This window comes from Gavia stellata, chromosome 8 (genome assembly GCF_030936135.1).
Source record: "Gavia stellata isolate bGavSte3 chromosome 8, bGavSte3.hap2, whole genome shotgun sequence".
Classification (NCBI taxonomy): domain Eukaryota; kingdom Metazoa; phylum Chordata; class Aves; order Gaviiformes; family Gaviidae; genus Gavia; species Gavia stellata.
The window spans coordinates 14,235,562-14,248,627 of NC_082601.1; the positions used below are offsets into that span (position 1 = coordinate 14,235,562).

Genomic DNA, 13,066 nt, shown 5'->3' on the forward strand with positions numbered 1-13,066 from the left:
CTGAAGGGAAAGGAGGAGAGGTAACGGACACAGGACAAAAGCTAACAGGCACAAAATTGATCATAGGAAGTTCCATCTAAACATGAGGAGGACCTCCTTTACTTTGGGGGTGGCAGAGCACTGGAACAAGCTGCTCAGAGAGGTTGTGGAGTCTCCTTCTCTGGAGATATTCAAAACTCGCCTGGATGCATCCCTGTGCAATCTGCTCTAGGTGAACCTGCTCTGGGGGGGGGGGATTGGACTAGATCATCTCCAGAGGTTCCTTCCAACCCCTATCATTCTGTGATTCTGTGAGAACACAGCAGCTCCTGTCACAAAATTTGCTCAATCAACATTTTGCTGCAAGCAGCAGGGTTGCTGGTGCTGGTGGATTCCCAGCAGCTCTGGGCTGGCTTCAAACAAACGGGGCTCACACCACAGACCCAAAATGAGGACTGGGAAGGTGCTCGGCTGGGGGATGGATGGGGCTCAGACACAGATCATGCCTGATTTCACAGGGACTTGCTCTGAGTTTGAGAAATATGTTGACCCCAGAAGCCAAAGAAAACCAAACAGTGGATTCCCAGGTGAAGCAAAGCACACAAAAGGTTCTTGGAATTAATTAGAACTGAAAATCTGATTAATGACTTGGTTTGGGGATCCTTCAGAGAGCAGTTTTGACACTGGTTTGGGGACATCACTGTGATTATGGAAGCCCTATTTCCCAATTTTTAAAAAATCAACCCACTTTCTCTATTTCAGGCCCTGATGGAGGCACTGGAGCACATCTCCAAACTCTGGAAGTGCTCTGTTTTTGTGGAGGGAGGAGCTGAGCAGGTCAACAGCCCCTAAGTGATATGGCCCCACAGCTTATGCCAGAGCAGCATAAAAGTCTTTCATGGCCTGGACAAGGACTGAGGATGGTATAGATGATCCCTGACCCGCAGCTGGTGTAGGTGCGTGGGGAGGCTCAGTCAATGTGGCCAGGGAAGAGGGAAGGGCTCAGCCCCCTTCCCCATTTCCTGATCAGGTCCTCTGCATGGAGCCTTCTGTCATTGGGTCGTGCACGAGGGAGACCGAAACTGCAGCCTCAGCAGCTGAGAAGAGAGCAACATCAAATAATCTATGAGAGGCTTCCTGCAGCTAAAGTCCTCAGGGAGCAGCGACCTGCTTTGGCAGTGTTTACACATCATATCTCTGATTTGCACCTTTAGTAGCTCCCAGAGTGAGCTCTGACTGTACAGCAGTTAGCGATAAAAAATGAGGACAAGTGCACAGAAACCCAAATTTATCGCTGGGGTTTCATCCCGACCATTACTCACATGGACGAGCTGCTCTTGAGTGTCATATTCCTTTGTGCACCCTTCCCAGTGACAGTTCGTCTCATAAATAACCTCAGGCTCCTGTTTACATTCATCCTTATCTAGATCTTCTTTCAGGTCTGTCAGATGCTCCTGCAACACACAACGGTGCATTGTATAAGGTGAACTTCTTTCATCTGAATTCCTCCGTCACTCATAGATTACAGGGCAGGTATCAACTCATCACAAACCCGTGCTCATTGTGGCAACGTAACATCGTTGATTACTGTGAAATAATGAATTAGAGTTTTGGTAGAAATGCATCAGAGTTAATGACAAGACATGAAACACCCTGAAGCCATGGTTGCAGCAGTCATGGGCAGTCCCAGGAAAGGCTGGAGAAAGGAAAAGGCTGGCTTTTGACATTTGGTTTTGTCCTTTGCTGGAGCAAAACTTCTGATCTGGGGGGAGTAGGGAAATATAAGCATGAAAAAACCACAGAGCAGCCAGAGCCTAGTGGTTACCACACTCACCTGACATGGTTTGGAGTGGGGGGGTCCTGTTTTCTGTGTCTTTTCAATAGATGAGAAAAATTATGCCTAACCCTTACCCAAAGATTTACACCTGCACACCTGCTCCACAGGGACAAAGTGGTGAGCCCCCAAAGCACTCCTCTGAGACTGGCAAATTTGGGAAGCTTGAGCAAGACCCCATGATAAGTGGGTTGCAAAGCGGAGCCCCAGGGGCTCTGGACTCATAAATGAGTTAGTTTAATGCTGAGCATGCTGTGAGCTCTCTCCTTAACTTCTCTGTCTAGCCAGCTCCTCAGTGCTAAATGAAGCACAGAAGATTTTTTTATGGCTGCTATGAGGATTAAAGCATCGACACCTACACAATAGTGTAACATACAACATAATTAGTACAATCCAGAGGTAAGGACAACTGTCGCCTCTGTGTGCGTCAGACAAGGCAATCAGCAACTAATATTGGCTTGGGAATTTAGCAATACAAAACCCTGCAGGTCTTGACCCCTTTCATTCCCTTTCCTCCCAATTACTACTACTGCCCAGCACAGAGTATCCCGCCTCCAGGGCAGCTTTAGACAGGAGCGTCTGGGGTGACTGACCACATCAGATGCTGTTCCTCGTGATCTGATGCTCCAGTTGGCCCCACAAGTGTGTAGACACAGCCAGACCCGTCTCAAAACTGCCTCTGACCTGCCCAGATAGACCTATCTGTCTGCCGTGTCCTTCCCCACCAACACCTTCCCAATGCCTACTGAGGGGCTGCAATGATTAATGACTTAATGGCGTTACATGGCTTGGAAAGTGAGATGTACTGTACAGAAGTTCAACAATTTTCATTAACTAGCTCATGACATACATGCCAGCTGTGACTTTTCAATTCAAAAGTTTAGATATGGAGAGGAAGAGACTTGTTTTAATTAGCTCTTAATTTAAAAAAAAAAATTATTGTGAGGTGGCTCTTGGGACAGGAAACTGTAGTAATTTACAGAATCACTTCTGGAGATTCAAACTATATCAAAGCCCAGAGCAATAGTCTGAGAAAGCTCAAACAGCAGCTTCTTTTTCCTGCAATTCCTATTTGGTTGAGCTGTGAACATTATTTTTATTGAAATGTTTCTTTCTATGCAAAGTGTGGTCTCTGGAAAAGTGAAATTTTCTACTAAAACTCTTATTTTGCCAAAATTTTTATACTTTCTGTTGAAAAAATGGAATCAAAACTATTTTAATTTTTTAAAGAGGATTGACTTGTTTAATTTCTGGCTAATCCAATATTAATCTGAATCTGTACTGGAGGTTTTGTAGTATCATAAGAGCACTGTAACTCAGGTCCCTTATGCCTGGTGCTCTACTGCATCCCACAAATCTTGTCTGGATTGCATTTTTTATAGCGCAAGCCATCATGGGAGATACTATCTGGCCAAGGATTTTAAACACGCAAACCACAACTCACATGAGGCGTTTCCAGTACAGCATTTCCAAAACAAAACACACACATGCATGCTTTTTTGGGGATGGCTGAGCTTCCCAAAAGCTTTGCAAAAAATGTATCAGTCAATAATCAACTGATCGTAACACAACTTTTCAGCACAGTCTCCTGCAGAACAGGAATCCCCAAATTTAACAAGTTGCTGTCGCTTAGACCAACTGAAGAGGAGACACCCGCTACGTTCAGTCTTTTAACCTGTTCTCCTTGCCAAGAATGGGCTGTCTCTTACAAGGTACTTTCCAGTAATTTCCCAGTCAATACTGAAATGCTGCAAGATGTGAAGCCTACATTTCCCTTGGGGTATTACTTCACACATCTCCTCATTAGGAACTATTAGGCAGCTGGTGTGCATTTTCCTTCTCTTAATTTCACCTTGCTGTTCTAATCAAACCTCCTTGCACCACTTTAAATGACTCTCCCCCTTCTTCCAGTGCTTATTTCACATAAGGCTCAGTGGATGAAACTCTGGGGCAAGGCTGCAGGGTTGAGCCAGACTGATGCTATCCAAGCACTCCCTGCTGTTGGGTGCACACCTCTTCAAATCGAAGCAGAGAACGGAGGATGACAGCCATCAAGCAAGCAGCTGTCTGTCCCACAGCTCCTCTGCTACAGATGCTTGAGAAAGCAGATGATGGCTTTCAGATCTTTTTTCATTTGCTGCAAGAAATAAACACGTGGCCCTATTAGCCTGGGTGGTGGCCAGATTGGTTTTTCGGGGCATGTGCTTTTGCGGCAGCGCGTAGATGCGCTCCTAAACTCAAAGCTCTAGAGAGATGCCTTTTTGCCCTAATCGTGCTGACTACAGCATGTTTATCTTTCCCTGATATGCTATCTTCATCAATTTTACCAGCCCCCTGATGACTGCACACGTTGCTGTCCCCATGCATCATGCTGAGACCTGCTCCTGAACCAGGGCAGGAGGAGAAATTTGTCATCAACTCTTCCATTCGCTTGACAATAACACGGCCTAATATTTCATGAAAATGAAGTGCCCAGAGCACTCCTGATAGTTTACTGTTGTGATAAAGGACGGTCAGATGGATACTGTCAGCCATTAAACAGTTTGCAATCACAGAGCTCTGGAAAGAAAGCAAAGGCCTTTGAGCCCTTCTTGGTGTCAAATGTTGTGTCACCAGAGTAAGGGATGTTTCTGGGAGCAATTCCTTGTTGAATCAAGCAGCCGTCCTTTTTTTGCAAGCTTTCTACCTACATGCAAGAGTCCCTCGTAATCTATGTTTGCTCTGAGACACTAATGCTGCTTGCTTTGCAGCACAGAAAACTCAGACATCATTTTTAAAGTTATCACGCTTGAAATACTCCCTCCCTCCTTTTTTTCTATCCAAGCACAGCCACAGCAAGCTGAGTCCCAAGCATCCTTCGAATGCTTCACTCAGTTACTGCAGCTCTGCCCTGCACCTTGCTGGGCTTCATGCTCCAAGAGACACCCGCCTGCCTGGCAGACTTTGACGCCTTGCTCCCAGCCGCAGCAAAAGGTGCCAAGAGCATCGTTCCCTCTCCGCCTCGGCCCCACAACACGTCTCGCACCAAGAAGGTTACCTGTGTGGTTGGGGATGCTGGGGGCAAGCCCTCGACTTCAGTCTTGACTTTGCTGCGCTTGTTAATTACTGGATTGACTGTGCTGCTCACGGCCGATTCGCTGCTCTGCTTGCTCTAGGAAAGAAAACCAGGCAAGGTATGGCACCGGGGTTTGGGATGAGAGACAGACTGCAGCCTACCTCTTCACTAAAAGTTAACTGAAAAATCCGTCAGGGTTGAACTTCAGGAGTGGCCAGGGACAACGGGGTATTGGCCTGCTGGCCGTAATTGCCATGTGGACTTGTGCAAGGCAGAGAGATGGAAGAGAGGGAAGAATCAAGGACAGTGTCAGCTTCTGCAGGCTTACCAGTGAGCTTGGCCTCGCCACTGCTGCTTCGTGTCAGAGCGATCCAGTCCCTGTCAAAGCCATCAAAACCTTATGCAACCCCCACCCAAGCCACGATTTTATTTCTCAATGCGATGAAATGATTTGTTGAGAAAATGAATTCCTGGGGGAAGGGGGGGGCTCTGGTTACATGTGAGGGTTCCGGCGTGCTGGGAGCATGAAAGGCCATGTGTATATTTTGCTAAGCTCTTAAAAAATGAGAACAACTTCAGGAGAAAAAACATCCATTGTATGTGCATAAAATTGGAACATTAACATTTTAAATGCACTCTTGTTAATTGCTCAAGATTGGTCCTGCAAGTTATTAAACAGAGGCATAACTCCTGCCAGCCACATTATTCTGGTAGCCAGTTTGTGAGAAGAAAACAAAACCAATCAATCAAATAACCTTCAATAACAAACAGAGTTTGCAGCACAGCAGCCATGAGAAACCCTAAAACAATAAACTAGTCTGAAAAGTTCAGTATGATACAACTAAAACAACAATTTGTGAAATGAGGTGAAATAAGTCTTTGGGGAGAAAAGCAACTGAATTTAAGCTTCCAAGGAATGAAAACAGGAAGAAAAATGATTAAAAATCTGCTAGATGTATTCACTAACCCTGTGCATGTGGAGGGCTTGTGCACACGTGCCTGTGCCTGTGTGAACTCACAGGTATTTGCAAGGACGCATCTGAGGTGTGGGATTTCATACCCATCATGGCATTCCTAGTTTTCAAAATCTGGCCCCTGGTTTTGCAGACCTTAATAGTAAAAATCAACAGCAGGGATACCACAAGAGAGGAAGCTACTGAAAAAGAAGGAACAGCAAGTAAAATGGCTAGAGGTCCTAGGTAGGATGCACTTACTTGTTAAAGAAGAAAGGAATAAGATGTTTTAAGACTACCAGCATGGTTCACTTCAGTAGAAAAAAGGAAGGAGGGATTGGTGAAGGAACTGATGAAGCTTGGTTCACAGTGCTCGGGGGTTTATCTGTCAAAACACTCCAGCATGTGCTGAATCCCCTCAATTTCAATAGCACATAACACGTGTTCAAGGAGATTTGCTGCCTGAGATGACCCTGCATATCATGTTCAATGCTTTGATGGATAAAGGCCATTGAGTTCTGCATGGGTAGTTATGTGTGTGTGCAACGAAGCGGGGTGGGTGCAAAGTTTGGCTGCGACTACTCCAAAAATGCTTTGTCAGGAGGAAGAAAAAAACAATGTAAAGAGAGAGCGTAAAAAGAGAGTGGGTAAAATCAGGGGAAGTCCAACCACCACTACGGGCAACGCTCACCCCATGGAGAGCATGCCCTCGTTTCCCCATGGGTCCTGCACAGGGGAGAGCCGGATGGCCGTCCCTACCTGGCTGGAGTCAGAGATGCAGTTGCTGTTGCTGCTGATCTGTGCTGGCGGTGGGTTGACGGAGATGACCGCCATGTGCTGGCGCGGGGGGAAGGTTGGGGACGGCTGGATCAGGGGAGGAGTGTGTCCGAAGGCTGAGCTCAGGCCTCTCTGCTGGGTCAACATCTGCTGGTACGTTACGGGGTTAATGGGGTGGGGGAAGCTGAATGCCGGGCTGCAGCAACAGGAGAAGGACAAATGATGAGGAGTTATTTTAAACAATATTTATCACATTGGCTAGCGACTGATTCAAGTTTGGCTTCCTGGAGACTCCAGGAGAGAGGCTGCGATGTCCCTGCTAGATGCCTTCAATGCCACAATAAGCCTGACAGGCTGCTTTCTTTAGTCAGACAAGATTCATCTCACGGGTGCCTCAGCAAACTTGTGAATCATTTCGACCCACGTATCAGACTGACTGTAATTTCTGTGCTTCCTATGTTTAAAAATGGCCAAAGCCCTTGGCAGGGAGTGCAGAAGAGTACCGGGCTTGGACACATCTGGCTTTGCAGCCCCCGGGGCTCCCGGGTTTCCCCAGGCAGACCTATTCTGCAGACTCGCAATCTTGGGGTTATGCTAGCCTTGATATAAAAACCCAGCATCACCTGGCTCACCTGGTACAGATCACAGCAGGGATGAATAACTATCCATTTAACATAGTCCAAACCCATGCAATTTACTCTGCATTCAGGTGAGGGGAGTGCTGGCTCAGGGGACTGCTGAAGTATGTCACCCTTCATATGTAGGTCACTGGTTCAGTTCCAATCTAGGTCAGTGGTGGCCAGAAACGCCACCAGCTCCTGGCTGCTTGGGCATTAACTGGGGGCAACAGGTCTGAGTCAGGATACAGCAGTCGACAGCATTAAAAACAAAGCGCTGCTTATGAACACAAGGGGTTCACTCCGAGGGGCGAGTCCCCTTGGCAGAGATGGAGAAACACGGGAGGTGCTCTGCTCCCTGTACTCTAGGCGGATGATACACGAACCATAGACTCTTAGCCCAAAAATCGATTATTTGCCACCTTTAAGAGGAGGCTGCCCTGAACCTTTACCCCCATGGTATTTTCTCTCACATCACTAAAACTGCCCACGGTGTGAGTGCTCAGAGAACAGGGCCATAATTAGCAACACGCTTCATTTCCAATTTAGCTTTTAGAGAAAATACGTATTGCTGGAGACCATACAATTAGTATTTCTGTTCCAAACCAGTTAATGACAACTTGACCAAAAGAATAAAGGGCAAAAATCACTACTGTGTAAAAGAGCTTTGGGAGTTAAATAAGCACTGCAGCAAATGAGGTGTGATGGCAGGCTGCTGCACAGCTTTGTTATGTTACAACAAAGTCCAAAAATTACTTTCTGAAGTGCTACTAGGATCTGTGTCTGAGCGGCTGAGAAGGGATTTCATTCCTGCTACTAAAACATTGTTAAAATAATAACAAAAAAGTCTTTTCACCCCAAATTGCTGACAGTTATCCTGTTATATATGTAACCCATTTTACAATTTCTGACATTCAGGACAGGACACCTTTAGAACATGGAGAAGAGTTTCAAATTCAGTATTATTACTTGACTATTCCCTTGGAGGCCAACAACTGACCATTGGGTCAGACTCTGCACTCTACTGATTTGTTGAAAATACCAGATGCTACCCTGAAAAGCTTAAAATCTGAGTATAAGACGAGATGCTACAGGTATGCCCAGTTGAAGACAAGATGTGACAAGACTAGAAAAATATGATTACCAGACAAAGAGTTGCTATTTGTTTAAGTTAGCATTATGTTTGATTCTACCGTCAATTTCTAAATGATGCTAACGGATAAAGTAACTGGTAAAATTAATGTTACAGTTACTAATGGCAATGTCTCTGTTTTCCCCTAGAAATTTTAGGATTGCATGATCTTTAGAAAACCTTGCTTTGCAACATCAGTGTTAATTAGAACTAACATTTTTAACAGTTAAGTAATAAAAAGAATAATAACATTGTGAAACTTGGGTGAAGCAATCACGGCGGGAATTGACAACAGCAAGCTGCCTAGTGTAAGTGCTTTTTAATTAAGGTTTGGGTAAAACTTTACTCAAGGGCTTAGATTTGTTTTAACTATGTTTTTAGAATCAGGCTCTTAAATCCACACAGACAACATTTTTTTTTAAGGATGTGGACCAATAATTTGGAGAATACTTTGGGGCAATCTCTTAAATCAGAGGATTTCTTAATCAGTCCAACCGCTCACAATGAGCATTTTTTAGGTGGATTTATTCTCCATTTCTGCTTGCAGGGAGGCATGATCATACTGTAATTACTGGAAATCTGGTAACCAATAATCCCATTTCAGCAACCCTCGTCCCCCCCATATAGCACGAAGGACCCTTCCACATGCAAAACCAGATGGGGGCTTTGATTTAATACGCTACACAACCCCAATGCACAAAAGCAGAGGTTGCGAGGAAGGGGAGGTCTCCCTTGCTGGAGGATCACCCCTCCTTTCGGGGGGGATGGTTATGCAGCTGAACAGAGCTGGTCCCAAAGCTTTACCTGATTGTCCCGGCAGATAAATGGCCGTAGGAGCCACTCGCTGCTGAACTGCTTCTGGAGTTGTTGATATATGCCACAAGAGAGTTTGGGGAGGTCCTGATCATCGTCTGGAGATCAATGCTGGCATCAGACAGTGGGGAGATAGACAGGGCTCGTTTTCGGCTTAATCTCGGAGTCACCCGTGGGCTCGAAAACCGGGATACTGTAGGAAAGAAAGACTTTGTCAGACAAAACCTGTGGGCTGCTCCCTTCCCGCAGTGGGGCAGGAGTTGCTGAGACCTGCTGCACTTGTGACTGCTGTGGGGTGTTCAGGAGCTGGGATCAGCACAGGGACCAGCTACACTTGGACAGGAGGTTTCCTCTCCACTGGGCACTGAGTGACACGGGTCAGGCAGCACCATGAACACTCGCTTGCTTCGTCCTCCTCAGGGATAAACAGAAGTCTGTCCATCACCCCCTTTCATCAGCACTAAATAAACTTAAAATTAAAAGGGAAAGGGCCCTCCAAGGTTTCTGTGAGCACAGCCATCCCCGTTGACTTGGTGGCAGGAGCAGTGGTCCAGAAGAGCCGCGCGTCAGAGCTGGGACAACCCTTGGAAATGGTGCGTGCTCTTGTGTGCGGAGGGAGCGGAAACCAAACGAGCGAGAGCACAATGCCGACCATCCAATTAACGAAGGAGGCGAGACTCCAGCAGCCCCAAAAGTAAATTAAGAGTTTTAAAAAAACCAATTTGGCAGCTCAGGCACAAAGTTCAAGCTCTCCCCCTCCGAGGGGACCTGCCAGTGCCTGGACCCTATTAGCAATTGTCAATCATTCGGGCATGAAGTCATTTCCAACCCTGCCAGTCCTGTCTGTGGATCTGCAATACGTGGCAAGTTACTACTGCATGAATTTGGCCTGCCCCAGCATTTCAGCACTGCTAACTGGAACAACTGACTTCATCCAGAGGAAACTCTGGCCAGGCCTGACCCACCCGCAAATCTCCATCGTGGTATGGATGGGAGCTGCGGATGGGCAATCTCACAATGTTCCCCAATACCAGCGTACCAGAACCAAAGCCTGCCTGAGCCCTAGACCTGCCTGGAATGGCTCATCCCTCCAAAACAATGAGAGCAGTGTTTAGGTCGCCTATTTTTAAAAAACAAAGATTTCAAAGGGTAAAATATGCCACTCGGCCATGAGGTCTGGCTGGTAATCCCCATCATCCACCCAGGGGTGCAGGAGGGCTCAACTTCTGCAGCTCCTTCCCTTAATGAGCGCAGAACTGTATTACTACCTGGCTTTTCCAGCAGCAGTCTCCCCAGAAAGCTTGCTGTGGGTATAACCTATTAAACACTGTGAATAAAACTGTAACTTGCCCACACAGGCAATATGAGCTATTTTCCTCTAGTTGGTTGGAGGGACTGATTTTGGTTGCCTATCACCAAATACAAGCCTGGCATTTTGCAAGAGCATAAACTTTCGGTCCTGATGACAATGCTGGTATGTGAAAGGGTGAATGGGATGTACAAGGAGGTAAAAATACATGCTGCCAGTGTGACCAAACAGTTCCTTGATTTGTGTTGGCTTGCAGAAGTTTGTGTCAACATTTCCCTGAGACCAGTGGCTGGGTTGCAGTCTCCCAGTCTCCACATTACTCACACATGTACCTAAGTGGCTCTGCCACTGCCATACCTGGGTGCTGTGTAATCAATGGGGTTTAGTACCACCGTCCCCTTATTACCCGTAATGTCCCTTGTTGCACAAGATAAATGACTTGCCCAAGGTCCCACTGGAAGTCCAAGGCTAAGTTGGTACTTGAACCAAGCACTCTTGTGACTTTTGTCCTATACCTAAGAAGCTTCAAGAGTTGCTAGGTGCAATACTGTTGATATTGGGAATTTCTCCTAAAAATCAGGTTGTTGCACATCTGCTGAACACGTTCTTCCTATAGTATTTTGTATAGCCACATTTTGCAGCCCCACAGGGCAGGGAGAAGCTTGAAAACATGACTTAAGGATCAGGTAGCAAACAGAAAGAACACACAGGTCTGTAAAAGTCACCTCCTGAGTATTAAAGCTGTCCCATGATTTGGAGGGACTAGACTCAAACTTTCCTAATGCTTGCAGCTGGCAGTTTCCAGCCCTGTTCTGCCGTGGTGAATGGCACTTCCCTCGGGATCTGGAAAAGGAGCATTCGGTTTGTAGAGGCACTACAGATGCAAAACCAAAATGCGCAAACTCCCCTCAGCAAAGGCTGGCCCTGCCTAAAGGCTGGAGTGGAGCATTCCCAAACTTCATAGCTGGTTCATGAAATTCGGGTCCTGCCAGAGCCCTGGACCGAGAAACATGAGTGTTGTGTGGGTCTAGATCATAATGGTCAAAACTGTGCTCTGTCCGCAACATATTAACGTGTCGATTTGAACTAATTTAAACTTTTCTTGTGCTTTTTCTTTTTTTTCTTTTCTTTTCTTTTGTTCTTCTGACTATATGCCATCTTGATTCAATACATGGCCCATGACCTGGGAAGACCTGGGTGCTGTTCCCAGTCCTCCCCAGACATATCTCCTTGAGCAAGTTGCTGCTTCTTTCTGTGTTCCTATTTCTCAGTGTCATCTATTTAAATGAGCTCCTTTAGATAGGGTTTGTGTTTTATTCTGTACGTATTGCATCTAGTGCGATGGGGCTCCATCTCAGCTGAGTTGTCAGTGTTTCTGTCTTACAAATAATATGCATCTTTCCAGATATAGATATTGTTTTCTGCATTTGCATTCCCGTGGTCTCCTCCTTCTCTAACAGAAGGAAGCAGGCCAGATTTGACAGTTATATTTATCTCTGTTACTCCCACACCTCAAGGGAGATCTGTTTATTAATGTGCCACTTCCCTTGATAAATTACTAAATAGAAAGAAAAGCCTTGTACTCATTTCTCGCTGTTCCTTCCCATGATTTATGTCCACAGTGCTAGTTCAGCCATTGGTCGCCATTAATTTGCAGAGGGAAGAAGTCCTCATGTCCAACAGAAACCTGGGTTTTTGCAGTGCATCCAACGTGGGCAACCCTCCCCACTGCACACAGGTACGTCATTTTTTCCCTGTGTAAAACTCTGCTGGAAGCTGTCAGATTTGCAAGCTGGCCTGGGACTTCTCCAGCCCCAAACCAGTAATATGCATTGCGTTACTGTCCACTCTAATTTAAATCTTACAAGTACCATGATCTATCTGAAATGTTTGATAGCAGATCCAATAGGTTGAGCTGACGCTTTACACAAAAGCCTCTTAGGTCTTGTGGGCTTCCAGGGAAAGCTGTGACCTAAAATCGTGCTATGGATGAACAATTCCTCTCTTCTCAATGACAGCCTGCCCAAGGTGACTGGGAAGGGAAGTGTCTGGGAAACAGAAAAGGAGTTTAACCACATGAAGAAGTGCGCGCTAGTGCATTTAGGAAGGGGGAATCTTTAAAAAATTGTTATTCAAAAGCAGATTAGCAGCACCAGCATCATTCTTAATAATAAAATTGGTCTAACCTAATCCCCTGATCTGAGGACGCTGAGCACGAATGTTAATTGATACCAGGCAGCAGCAAAGATAGGCATTACTACAGCTGTACGCACAGGCAAGGTGTTCAATACGGGCTGACTGACAGCCGCTTGAATACGTAAGCAAAATCCTCCATTGCCTGAGGTCCAGTGATGTTTCAAAGGAAAAACCACATACAACTTCTTCAGCAGTGACTGTGCCCAGAGAAGTAAATGAAGGCGGGATCCATTTTTCAGACACAGAGACGGAGAGCCTCGGGAGGATTTATCACTAGCACTCCCCCTCTCTTCTCCCCTTCAAAAATGCTGACTTATCAGAATGAACAGGGTTAGTTTTAAGACTTTTTTGATGTTCGGAAAATATGTTAGGGGCAGAGCTTCCAAACTGTCAGAGTACCC

General features: G+C 46.0%; 1 protein-coding gene across 2 annotated transcripts in view; it reads right to left on the reverse strand.

Moving 5' to 3' along the window:
- Window positions 1-13,066, reverse strand: part of GLI2 (GLI family zinc finger 2) — a 143,668-nt gene that overhangs the window by 18,350 nt on the left and 112,252 nt on the right. Inside the window, exons 5-9 of one of the 2 annotated variants that reach the window (XM_059820110.1) lie at window positions 9,152-9,353; window positions 6,581-6,794; window positions 4,851-4,964; window positions 3,966-3,973; window positions 1,302-1,467 (exon numbers count right to left, since the gene is read on the reverse strand). In XM_059820110.1, the coding sequence (XP_059676093.1) occupies window positions 1,302-1,467; window positions 3,966-3,973; window positions 4,851-4,964; window positions 6,581-6,794; window positions 9,152-9,353 (704 nt within the window). The remainder of the gene's footprint in view (window positions 1-1,301; window positions 1,468-3,965; window positions 3,974-4,850; window positions 4,965-6,580; window positions 6,795-9,151; window positions 9,354-13,066) is intronic. The other variant, XM_059820111.1, reaches the window with a different exon arrangement.